Source organism: Corvus kubaryi, unplaced genomic scaffold (genome assembly GCF_017639235.1).
Source record: "Corvus kubaryi isolate FWS band 111438036 unplaced genomic scaffold, C.kubaryi_AGA036_p1.0 37308, whole genome shotgun sequence".
Lineage (NCBI taxonomy): Eukaryota > Metazoa > Chordata > Aves > Passeriformes > Corvidae > Corvus > Corvus kubaryi.
Window position 1 is genome coordinate 2,104,544 of NW_024581096.1, and position 13,163 is coordinate 2,117,706.

The 13,163-nt window shown below is 35.6% G+C and overlaps 1 protein-coding gene across 9 annotated transcripts in view; it reads right to left on the reverse strand.

Annotated features, from left to right (window-relative positions):
* Nucleotides 1–13,163, reverse strand: part of ERBIN (erbb2 interacting protein) — a 119,734-nt gene that overhangs the window by 20,923 nt on the left and 85,648 nt on the right. For 6 of the 9 annotated variants that reach the window (XR_006016105.1, XM_042028229.1, XM_042028225.1 and 3 more), the window contains 10 exons: nt 12,027–12,171; nt 11,474–11,546; nt 10,262–10,391; nt 9,818–9,933; nt 8,740–8,809; nt 7,574–7,673; nt 5,457–5,578; nt 4,695–4,865; nt 3,735–3,917; nt 1,438–1,555 (listed from right to left, as the gene is read on the reverse strand). Coding sequence is in view for 8 of the 9 variants with exons in the window: in XM_042028229.1 (XP_041884163.1) it covers nt 1,438–1,555; nt 3,735–3,917; nt 4,695–4,865; nt 5,457–5,578; nt 7,574–7,673; nt 8,740–8,809; nt 9,818–9,933; nt 10,262–10,391; nt 11,474–11,546; nt 12,027–12,171 (1,228 nt within the window). In the remaining variant the exon portion in view is untranslated. The remainder of the gene's footprint in view (nt 1–1,437; nt 1,556–3,734; nt 3,918–4,694; nt 4,866–5,456; nt 5,579–7,573; nt 7,674–8,739; nt 8,810–9,817; nt 9,934–10,261; nt 10,392–11,473; nt 11,547–12,026; nt 12,172–13,163) is intronic. The other 3 variants (XM_042028228.1, XM_042028223.1, XM_042028224.1) reach the window with 2 other exon arrangements.

Genomic DNA, 13,163 nt, shown 5'->3' on the forward strand with positions numbered 1-13,163 from the left:
TACTGAATACTTCCTTAAAATATCTATCAAATCATACTTCTGTTACTATAAGGATTTCGAAGTTGTATATTGTATGAGTCTACTGGACCCTAAGAAAATTAGCTGCTTCACATGCAGTATTTTGAAAGGGTACACAGTTCCTGATTTTGAACATTCTATTATTGTTAAAGTGCTATTTACTAGACCAAGTACTCTGGAACCATCTACATCACTGGATAAGCTCCATATAGCTTTTTAGTAAAAGTAAAAACCCAGCAATGAAAAATGCTCTTCTGCAGATCTTGAATCCAATGCATTCCCATGCTTTGCAGATCCCTTAGGACAACATTTTCAGAGTAATTTACGCCTGTGCACATTGATTCTTGCATAATATATGCATACTTACATACTACATCCGTATAAAAATAATTTCTCTGGGGGAATTCAAGCCAGCCGTGATTCTGACACGAGCGTAGAAACAAATACATTTAAATTTTTGCTTCGAGCCAGTTACAGGTGCCAAACACATACAATTTGTGGAACTAATGTCTATCTTCAGAAACAAGAAAGAAGTTTTGACCTGGTACTTTAGTCAGACATTAAAATCCAAGGACTGCATTTATAAGCATCCACCTTTTCATCTGTATGCGATCCTCAGCAGACTCTTGCTGCTTCCACCATGTGGTTCTCCTCACCAAATCTCACTTTTTTACATCTAATGTCCAGAAAAGCCTTTTGTCCTGGACGTACTGGACTTGGATATCATATGAAGCAAAATACTATTTCCTATCCCATTTTTAGATCATGTTTTCTCTGAATCCTAGGCCATTTCTTACTCTTAAGGAAATGGTTACCCCAACCAAATTTATATTTCAGAAAATGTAAAATTTAGTTAACAACAAAAATGTTCAGAAGTTTCATGCTAGAAGAAGGAAGAAAAATAAAAGAGTAAAATAACTCTGGAGAAAGAGTTTCCACAAGGAAAGTTTATTCTTAAACCTTAGGAAGTGAGCATAGCTTCCATACAGAAATTTAAATAAGTGATACCTCTGCCTATAGCAGCAGTTATAGCAACTGCCTATAGCAGCAATAATTCACAAAATTTGGGTGAAGAGGGAGATACAGAGTATTTCCAATACCACTTTCTGCAACCCTTGTATTAAGCATATCAAGAGTGTGTTCAAGATCAAAACCCCCCAAAACACATCCTCCTTCTCTTCCCATCTGATTTAAACTGACAAGAATCAAGAAAATTAGGGTATCAACATAGCTTTCTCTAACATGCACTCAAGTAAATGCAATTTTTTCCTGCTTTCATTGCTTAACTAGGGAATTAATCATCTTTCTTTTAAAACATATGAGTTAAGCCTACTTAATTTAATTGGAAAAACTAGCCACTTTGAGTCAAAAAATTATCCAAATAACAGAACACTTCCAATGCTTTTTATGGTATCTTACCTTTTTTGCTATTGCTTAGGGCTACCACTTTTGGTTGGTTTATGGAGGTTTCTATCAGTGGTGGTCGCATTTCTGCCATTTTCATCTCTTCATCAGAGGACAATTCTTCTGACTCCTGCTAAAGGAAAAACAGCTTTATGCTGTCCATTTCAAAGAGTAGCTTAAATGTTTAAAGTAAATGCTATCTAAACTATCACCCACTAAACAATAAAGGGGTAAAAAGACAGATCAGCCATATAACATAGGCAAAGCAAAACAACTTTGTAGTGCATCTACAGTGCAAGTCAACTGAATTATCTTTAAGGAGTAGCACATGCAGACTTGCATTGTCACTGATGAACTCTGTGGGATGACACTCCAACAGGTAACTTTAATTGCAAAAAACTACTTGGAGCAAGCAGATGAAGCCTTCATTCCACCACTGGAGAGAGCACCCAGTTGAGTCCACGTCACAAAGTCATCACTGAACCAGCAAACACTGCAGACTGACTAGCTGGTTTTGAAGAAAAGAGCTCAAACTAGAACACCTATAGAGTAGCATGAGCAAGACAGTCAGGAATGGAGAGGTATGCTGTGCGAAAAGACTGAAGGAGCTTGGCTTGCCTAGTCCATCTAACAAAAACAGAGTAAGGGTAGCTTGCTGGGGGTAAATTCCAAAACGAAAAGAGGTTATTTAATTTCAAGAGCAATGGCAGAAGAAGAAAGCAGCGCTGAATACATTTAAGCTAGTAATCACGAGTTCTGAACCATAAGATGGAACTCAGTGCACTTATGAGAGAGATTAATAGACAAAGCTGCTGCAAGAGCAGCCATGCAATTTATTCAGTATCCTACTGCCAGCCCTATATTCATTTATCCTCAAAACCCAGTTGCTTCCAGTAATATTTTGAAGAAACAAACCCCCAACAAACTTTCTTTCCTCGAAGCAGAAATTTCTTTCAGTGAACATGCCTCCTGCTACGAAATCCATGTTGCATATTGCAAAAAGAGTCTGTCCATGTTCACTTTTTCTTACTATTTTGGAATACTTAATGCATGGAACCTATTGGAGCACCACCTTCCCATGATACCAATTACCTGGCCAGTTCCTGGGTCTGCAGGAAGGACAAACCTGACTGAGATGCAGCAAACAAGCTACGATAGTCTTAATTAAAAATAAAAATCCATCTGCTTTTCTCTACAGTCTGAACAACCAACTTCTTCACTGCATCTACCACATTCCCTTCCTCTTGGATGTAACATACAAGTCAATGCTGAAATGGAAAGCATACACACATGCAAAGTTTAGCTATGTGGATTCTGCAAAACTGTTACCAGCAGGAAGTAAGGAAATACACAGAAGTAAGGACTTCACTATACCTTCCTTGTTTACTTACTACAGCTACAAAGACTTACTGTCACTATCATTAGACAACTATCATGATGTTCTGAAATTACATTTTTAAATTAAAGAAAATATGTCAATACCATTATTTTCAAAAAGCATGCAGAAGCAGGAACACCCTAGTGGGAAGTAGCCAGTGACAGCCACAACTGCCTGTCCCTCAAGTCTCTTCACCATAAGTATGATATAGGCACATTCCACAGCTTACACAACACAGGCAAAAAAAAAAAAAAAAAAAAAATCCACTTGTGAAACTATGAAAGAAGTATTTTACAGGTTGTGACTGGGAACTGATTGAATGACAACTTCCAAAATTTGTCATAAATCTCAAACTTTCTAAATAAATGAATACATGGCGTTTGACAGAGAAATGCGAAGTTCAGAAGTTTAAAATCCTTCACTATAAGAGGTAAATACATTTCAAGTAATATTCCTGATAGCTCACTAGTAAACACAGAGGAGTATTTTAAAACCCACCTTCCGCTTTTCATTTGAAATGCATGTGTATACTTGGATACAGAAACTTTACTGCTACCACTGATCTGATGTTTTCTCATTTCAGCAACAATTAAAAGTGATTATTTAATGAAGTATTGACAATCAAGCAACAACTGGAGAATTCTACCAAAATATGAGTCTTTTCAGAGTTTATGTCAACCTTTAATTGAGTTTGCTTTATTCTTCTTTAAATGCATGCATCTTTTACTATGAACTTTTAAATAGCTGTTTCAACTTTTACTTAACAAAATCTGAAGCAAGAAAAATACTGTATTGAAAACCATCTGAATTTATAACACATATGGAGGCCAACTTTCTCCTGTTGTCAACAGAAATTTTCATCTCCCAGAAGAACAAATTCAGTACAACACCAGCACAGTTTTTGACTGCTACAATGCTCATTGCAATGCCATACCTCAAGCATTTCTTCATGGCTGACAATTGTTTTCGTGTTCTGCAAGGTTTTAACAAGTGCAGTCATCTGTGAATTTGCAGTGCTGTGCTCAGCTTCTGGTTCACTAGGCTTCTGCACAGAGCTTCCTGTTGAAAACTGCTTTCTCTCATCGGCTTTGTTCTTTATTGAACCAGTTTCTGAAGTCTACAGAATTAAGAATATTAGCAGAAAAAACATGCTGAAAGATTTTTAGGGACATATAGAGCCAACATTATGTATTTTTGGAAAATGGAATGGAAAAACCTGAGCTCTGAAATGATAAAGTACAGAATGCACCAGGTATGAAATGCTAAAACAATGCCACAGATTACTAAGATACAGTCCCTAGCCTGTGTCAATCAGTTTGACTCTTTTCCTTACTGGCGTCAATTTGTACCATTACATTTCCAGTCAAATGAAAAAAAAATCAAAAAGGTCAATACCTACAATGATTCTATGTCAGCACCAAAAAATAGTCCTATCACCTATCATGCTGCATCAAACTCTTAGAGACTCTGGACACTTTTGCCAGCCCATTATGCTTGTTATCACACAAAACCTTCAGTCATGAGGGGAGCAGTAAAATCCTTAGAGATTATCAAAATTTCATTGTAAAGTCTGGCAGATAAAAGAGGATCAGAGGATGACAAAGATGCCGTCCTCCAAAAACCAAAGTCAGCTCCTTAAGACATCCACAGTTTTTATTTGCCTGAGAATTCAGTCACTTCTCTTGTTCTTAGTGTAGGAGGAAGACTGCTACTGTAAATCAGACGCTTATTACAGACCTCCTTAGGTGGGGAAGAGGTAAACTGTGTTCTATATAATCTAAACAATTTTTCTTGCTAAAGCGTCGGAGGGGAGGGAGAAGAGAATTAAAAGGAAGCAATGACACTTTAGTCTTTGTAATTTCTTACAAAACCAGAAGATAATGCTATCTCTAACCTTTACCCCCACATCTTTCACAGAAACTGTCTGGACTTCTCGTTTTGACTCCTTCGCAGTATCTTCAGTAGATTCTTCATCCTTTAGTCTGTGTACAATCGTCTGGACTGTTTTGACCATATTCTTCAGTTCATCAGGATATGGAGTTGGATACCTCTTCAAATTGCCCTCCTGTATAACAAAAAGCAGTAAGGCTCTACATTTATTTAAATGTTAGAACTAAAACATAAGCTTTAAAAAAAATAATTAGTTAGGCTAAACCACTGAATAATCTAGAACTCCACGTTGATACTCAAGTGTACCTGCACTGAGGCAGATATAAGCTTACACAACTAGGCAAGATTATGAATTGCTTTCACTCCCTTTCCCCCAACATGTTCAATGACTCCAAGCAAGGATTAAGCCAATAGTAATTCACTCAAAATAAAATCAGTATTTATCACGGTTTCCCCACTTGTTGTCCCCAGCACTATTAGCAGGTGGCCTCCTAGTTAGGCCCTACATTGCCACGTATCAGCTTGAGTTCTTCCCTTGTGCCCTGCTGAAAATGATTTGGCCAAATAATGCCCAGACTGAAAGCAAACCCAACAAAAAATCCAAACCATAGTGTTTCATCCTGCTAGATACTCTAAACTAGTAACTGATGACTTGATTTATTCAGCAGAGTGAAACCCATAGCCAAAGTAAGGAAAAGGCTGAGATTAAGGGTGGAAATGAGAGGGAGGGAAATACCAAATATGCAAAAATGAATTCAATACTAACCCGTGGTGGTGCCTCTCTCTCATCTTTGTCTTCATCGCACTCAAATGCCACCTGAGCACGCTGTTTCCGTTGTTCCTCCCACAGAGATGGATTGAAACTTTCATTATCAGATATGAACATAACTGGAAAAAAAAAAAAAAAATGCAAGAAGCTCTTAAAAGAACAGGATACACTATGTAAAATAACATATACTCATTTTCTTTCTCTTGGATGGGATTGGTGTGCTTTGTATTCATTCTTTTTAAAAGATAAAAGACTAACAGCACCATTAATTGAAGATTAGATGCAATACCACTGCTTTATGAATTTGGCTGTACTTTTATATTAGAAATATCCCTACCTGTAAAAAAAAATCATATGCTCAGCTGTACATTAGTCTCAACATTCACACTTGAAAATTTTCAGCGAACTCTGCTAAGTGGTTTTATTCTATATATAAATATGAAATAATGTATTTGTGTGTATATATATAAAAACATAAACTATACCTGTATAGATTTATATAGCCTATTATCAGTGCTTAATATCATTATGCAAATGCAAGAACATTCATCTGATTTCATTTAATGAAAATTTAAAAATGAAAACTAAGAATGACTTACTGAGGAAAAACCTGCATTCTTACTAATCCTAAAGAAATGTAAGCATCTAAACCTGAAGGTTAAGTTAATCTGCATGATTTTGCAGAAGTTATGCAGTTGACAGGGGTTTTACAAGTATTCCTTGCTTAATTTTACAAGAGAATAAATAAACTTTGTAGGTACCCACTGTCTCTTATTTTAGCATATCCTGGTGTTACATCAGGCAGGTTCTACTTTTAGCATGACAAATAGTCTAATAAATCTGCCACTATCACCCAGCAAATGTATATCCTTCACTAGCGATATCAAGACTGTTCATATTAACCACTTCTATACCTGACACAGAGAAATACTTAATTTTAGGGCTCAGTAAGTGCAATGGCGTATTTGTTACTCTGCATTTACTGGGTCACTTACATTTTAATACATCTAAAAATATTATAATAAACTTCACTATCCTGATTACTGAGACTTCCTGACCAAAAACCAACTTAAAAGCTCTGTCTATTGAACCTGAAACCTTTTTGGAATGACTACCTCAGACAGGTGTTCGGTCAGCTTAAGCCAAACAAACAGTCCTTTCCTTGTCTACAGAAATAAACCCCAGAACCTGAGAAAAACAGAGTTCAAATGGAGAGAACACTTTCAGGAACAATCTTGAACTTCACTGAATCTCCCAATTCTCACATTCTATCAGAGGTACTGCAGATACATTAGAAGGCGCTGAAAGTGACGCACAATTTACTGCTTTTGCTTATGTTTTTGATTACTCCTCTCTCAGTGTACTAGACACCTGTGCCACAGAACAAGGAATGTTGCAACTTGTCAGTTTTCAGTTATTTCCATTAATATATTGCCCCCCACTTTATTTCTTTTAAAGCAGCACAAACTTTTTCCTTTACCTTGCAAGGGAAAGAAAGTGGAAAAATAAACTTATTTAACTCTTTCCTAACTCCTGTTGGGCTTAATAGTGGAACATTACTTGTTTCCCTAACTATTTCACAACTGTGCTGAAATAACTTTCTGGTAAGAGCTTAAAATTCCGTGCCTTACTTTTTATAAAAACAGTTCAAACTACATGTGAGCAATATGCTTTTTCTGGAGTGATGTTTTTTCACTTCAAAATAAACCACAGAATGCTATGTACTTTTCAAAAAATATGTACTTCGTAATGGAGGAAACATTTTGTTAAAATAGTCAGTTTGAAGCTAACACCTGCTAAAGGGAATTTCACCCCAAACCACTAAGCTCTGTTGAAAGGAATGAGGGTGTCACGCTGGGAGTGGCAACCATCACAGAACGTGTTCCTGTCAGTCCATTTCTCACCTTGCTCACTGACATAGTTTCATCTAGAATTTACCAATATCTAAATCTCATTAAGTTACTGTTCTCATTCATCAGACACAACTCATCATTCTTACAAGTATACTCCAAACTTGTATTTAAGTACTATTTAGTGAAAATCATATTAGCAGGAAGCCTTCCCATTATTGTCAAAAGTGACCACTGTGACACGGCATTTCAGAAATTCCTTACCCTCCTCAGTCCTTGGTTGCTGAGGGAACATGTAATTAGTAAGTACTGTTTTCTGTGTGTCAGGGTCAGCTTCTTTTTGAAGAGGGATAAGTGGTTTAGACTAGAAAGTAAATGAAAGAAAGCTATGTTATGAGAGTATATATATATATATAAAAGTAAATATGACCTACATATCATAGAGCATGCCTGTCCCATGACTTTGAAGACTACTCTTCCTTGTATTAAACCATTTCTCCTCTGAAGAATTTTCACAAAATGAAGATATTAACATGTCTGTATTTGACTGATGACAGGCTTTGACTGAGGAGAAACTCAGCAACAGCTTTTGTGAAAAGCAAACACGAGATATTCAAAAAGTAACCCAGTTTCTTGTTGGTACTTACTACTATCCCAAAGCATGCTGATCTGAAATGCACAGATATATCTGGCTATTTAAAGCTGCAATCATATAAAGAGAAAAATTTTGTATTCTTGTTTGTTCACTTTGACACCAGATTGAACATCCTCCACCCTTTACAGGGAAGGGCAGGGGATTCTTTAAATTACTGTTTTAGAAGAAGTGCACATCTGAGGCTATTAGATTTCTGACAGCCCTGTCTACCTTAACGCCATTCAGAAAATCAGCATAATACCAAGGACTTTAATAAAAAGGAAAAATACAAGCTACAAGCACATGAGTTACTGCTTAACGGCTTCAAAGCTGAACAGTCACACAGTTCAAAAGGTGTGGCAAGAAACCTAACTCAAAACCAGGCATGCTGAGTTTCCCCACTGGTATAGCTGTGAAAGCAACAGCAGGCTAAACATTTAAGTTCTAGCTTATCAAGCACTAACTCTCCTGTGTAAATTAGCCTGAACAAAAGAAAACAAGAAAACAACAAAAAACAAAACAAAAACCAAACAGAAAAAAACACAACAAAAACAAATGAACAAAACCCCTCCCAACATCTGTTAAATTGCATTTCCTCACAGTGCAAAACTTCTCCAGAAATATGAGTCTCCAGAGACAGGTAAGCTCAGTATTGGTTACTTCAGCAGAATTGACACAGTAATGTCAAGAAAGTATTGATGCACACAGTACTAGGTCTCTATTTAAGAGATGTTCTTGTCAATCCCACTAGGAATGAAGTCAACAACTATTTATTTTCAGTATTAAAAAAATTTACCTGATTGTCTGATAGCCACATAGCAGTGAGTTGTTGCAGTTTTGTAAAGGTAAATGGTAAATTCTTCAGTCTGTAAATTAAAATAATTTATGTAAGTACATTTAACCATACTGTTAAGACTTTAAACAACCCTGCATTAGCATGTAAAACATTTCAAAAGAACATATCCATATGAAGCTGAATTAATAAATATTGAGAGCTGAAAGGCTACAGCATGTAATTTAAATTCATATTAAAAAAAAAACAACCCAAGCAAACAAGACAAACTTATGTCTGCCCAGTTTAGCAAGTAGCTTAAAACAAAGAAGTTACATTGTAACTTGAATTTAATTCAATTGAGTAACTTAAATGTGGAGACAATTAACGTGAATTAACAACTCTGAATCCTCAGCATTTTATCTGTCTATATATATACCAATTAAGGAAAAATATGCTACACCTGAAAATCAGTTTTTTTCTCAAAGATACATGTACGGGGAAGGGACTGTCCTGGATAATGGATGCTCTGGCATTAATGGATAAATCAAGCCACAAATGGAGCACAGAGAAGCTGGATTGACAGAACAGGAGGGAGAGCTTCTCTAGACTTCTCTCTCCCAGTGTATTTCAATACTATAAACTAACAATTCCCCAAAGCTAAACATTTTCTCCATTTTTAATGATCACCTCCAATAAAACACAATTCTTTTCCCCCTTCCACAGAACACCAAGGTTTTTTTACAATATCCTGTGATGCTGTTGGGTGCTCCATATGTAATTCAAGAAGCTATAAATCTTTAAGTAAGAATCAAAAGTTTTACGAAAATAACTAGACTAATTCCACAGAAAAACACATGCTAACAATCACCAATGTATTGAAGCTGCACTTCAATGCATCTGCCAAGTCATTAAAATAAAGACAGCTTAATACAATGGAACTGCAAGATCCAGAATACCACAATAGTACATTAAATACATCTCACTCAGCTTCTGAGCTATGCATGAGATAAGGAAAGATAGCATAATGTATTCATAACAATCCCTCTACATTACTGTTGCATTTTATAAAATTTCTATTTGATTAAAAGCATTCACAAACCTATTGTCACTCAGATTGATGACTTTTAATTTCTGCATATCACCCATTTCTTCAGGGAGAAATTCAAGTTTATTAGAATGCAGAAACAACACTGTTACATGCTTCCAGTTTCCAATCTGGAAAAAAAAAAAACCCACAAAGAATTAATTCATCTTCACAACATAAATACGAAAATTTTTAAAACAATTAGTATTGAGGCTATTTTGCCTGGAAAGTGTATTCATACATACTAAACTTTTTAGTTTCAATACACAGCAATGAATTCCTGCTTGTTGCTTAAAAAAAATCAAATTTCATTATTTAAAAACCTGTATATTTGTACACATCCTCCTTTAAAAACATACACAAAGAAAATCCTCTCAAAAATTACTACCTTCACAAGTTGTACAGACTATATAAACATGTTAAAATATTCATTTTACAGTTTTGCAATTAAATACATACCTCTGATGGCAGCTGAGTTAAAAAGTTATGATCTGCAGCAAATGTTCTTATATTCGAGAGCTGCCCAACAGACGAAGGCAATGTTTCAATCTCATTGAAACTACAGTCCAGTTCTTCTACTGATATTAATCTAAAAAAAAAAAAAAATTAACTCCTCTATACAGATTAATTAATCCAACATTAATTGAATACTTGCAGTTTAAATGAAATTAGTATCACTATTAATTATTCATCTCAAATGTAGTTCAAAATAAACCCAAAGAAATTAAAATCTAAGAAGAATCCTTTATTGATTGCCTAAAATGTGTTTTGGGGTGGGTGTTTTTTCGTGCTGGTTGATTGCAGGTTTTTGGTTCTGTTTTGAGCTTGCTTATTTTTTTTAAATCTCCTTTACACTGTCCTCACAACGAAAATAATGAGGCCAGCAACACCAAATGCTCGTGTAGTACATGACAACATGCCAGTGTAAGGCATTAAAGAGATTCAGAATGGGACAGATCATACTCAAAAAATTAGAGCTGAGTGGAGTTTCTGAACAAGCAAAGAATTTCAAGAGTTAGAGGCAGTGAGCCTACAAATTTGGCAGTGAAGCAGTATTTTGTAAACTCTGACAAAAGATAACCTGTATTAATTAAAATATATGAAAAGAAATTGGAAGACATTGTACATTTCTACAGCACTTAATTCTGAGCCAATTATTTTTGCTATTACTTGCAAGTTTTAAATTAAATTGCTGGACACCAAAATATATATTAAAAAAACCTGCTGATGGACAGCTGAAAATTCTCTCTCTCTTTCTGTCTCTCTCTCTCTATACATAAAAAAATAAAGATAAATACATGTTCATATTTACAAGATTTTTGAGATTGGGCAATCATTTGCAATATCTACCACAGCCATGTTCCTGTCAACAAAAACCAGTTTCAGGAAGCTGACTCTTTAAGTATCTTGTTTTCTATCACACTCAATTTTTCTTTTATCGATTGGTGGCTGCATTATGTGAGGAACATATGTCTTTTGGTATTAAATAATAAGAACATACATGCTGCAAATAGAACTCAGATATGAAATCACTCACTTTAAATTGTATTACAACATTAACATGTAGAAGAAATGAAATCAAATAGTTACAAAAACTCTGAAAGAGAAGCCATTGTTACAGAACAGTGTTCAGAAAGGTAATTCAATTTTTTATTTTGGTGAAATACCTACCCTCCTATGGAGTCTGGCAAATAAATTAACTGGTTTTCATCAATTTTAAGTGTTGTCACCTTTTTCAGAGAACCTATAATAACAGGAACAAGTAAATCAAAATGGACATTTGAGTTCATTAAGCTGAGTTTTAACTTTAAATTACAAGGGGAAAAAGCCCCCAACATTATGGACAAGCAACCACATCTTCTCTATTCCCTGGCACGCCCATAACGCTGTATTCCTAAGGAAATAAACAGATGAGCTTACAGAACTTGTTTGCCAGCTTACAATGTGTCAACCATTCAGGTAGGCGGGTGGAAGCAGGGAGAAAAAGAAATTGGCTTTTTTCTGATAGAGCCAGCAGCTTTTCATCCATTTACAAACTACTGTATAAAGTAAAGAATGCTCTGAAACAATTTTAAGTTATAATTCAGCCATGCATTAACAGCTTTATCAACAATTGGCACTTCTACTCAACTGGAACAGATCTAGAATGTAATTTTTCTATTTTCAAGTGCTCTGTGTCTGAACTATAGGCTTTTAAGAACATGAATTAACTGAAAATACAAACCAATAGACTCTGGCAGTTGCTGAAGTGAGTTACTGGATAACAGTAGGTCTTGCAGGCTTTCACAACCTGAAATACCTTCTTCAACTACTTCAATGTTGTTTTTAGAAACATCCAAGTAGGTCAGTTGTTTCAAAGTGCCTATGAACTAAGAGAAAGAGAAAATAATGCATTCTAGAAAGTGCAAGTTTAAAACAAAAAATTTGGCAGATTTGACAAACTGCCTCTCAAGTGTAATGCCAGAGGAAAAGACTTAGAGTGCTGAAACACAATTTTATGCAAAATACCCAAACTTTCAAATGAAGTATTTTGTGCAGATAAGCACAGCTGATGTTTTTACACACAGAGACACCCCACAGTAGCTCTGTACGTCCCTGAAGTCAGTCTGCCGCACATTCAATGGTTAGTTACCGTGAATCAAGTAACTGAAGGTTTAGAACAGACTTCAGAAAGAAACACATGGTGTGAGGACATCATTACGCTCCAGTAAAGACTTTCAATGCTTATTTTTGCCTTTTGTGTAAAACTGCATCCTACTTCACCTCAAAAACAACAATGATGAATCCCTAATTGTACAAAGCTGAAAGAAACAAGCCAAAATATAAGCTCATATTACCATTCCATATGAACCAAGCGTAAGCTTTAAAATTCACGCACACTACTTCATTAAAATCTTCACTTTCAGAAATACAGTTTTATTTTACTGCAAAACACAGTTCAGCTTGTATTTTACAATCAAACCACTCAACTGTCTAAGAGTTAGTTGAAGGAAAAACAGTAGCAAATACTACTCACTAGGCAGGAAGGCCACATTTCACATGACTGCTAGTGATTTAAGGCTGAAAACAACAAACAAACCAGCTGCTTCCCAAATTTAAAATTTTCATTTATTAGTTTGCTACAACTTAAGCACAGGTTCTCAAGTACTGTAATAATAGGTCAGTCTGGACCACATGTAATCCTGAAAGATGTCAGGAACCCATACAAAGTCAACAGACTGTCTTCTCAGGAACTGGCTAAGCTTGCTGTTTACACAGCACCAAAATTGGCACTGCTTGCTTTACAGCTGTGACCAGTAAAAATCCACACAACATATTTATCCTGTAAATTCCTACTTGCTGTCTAACACAGAATAATCCC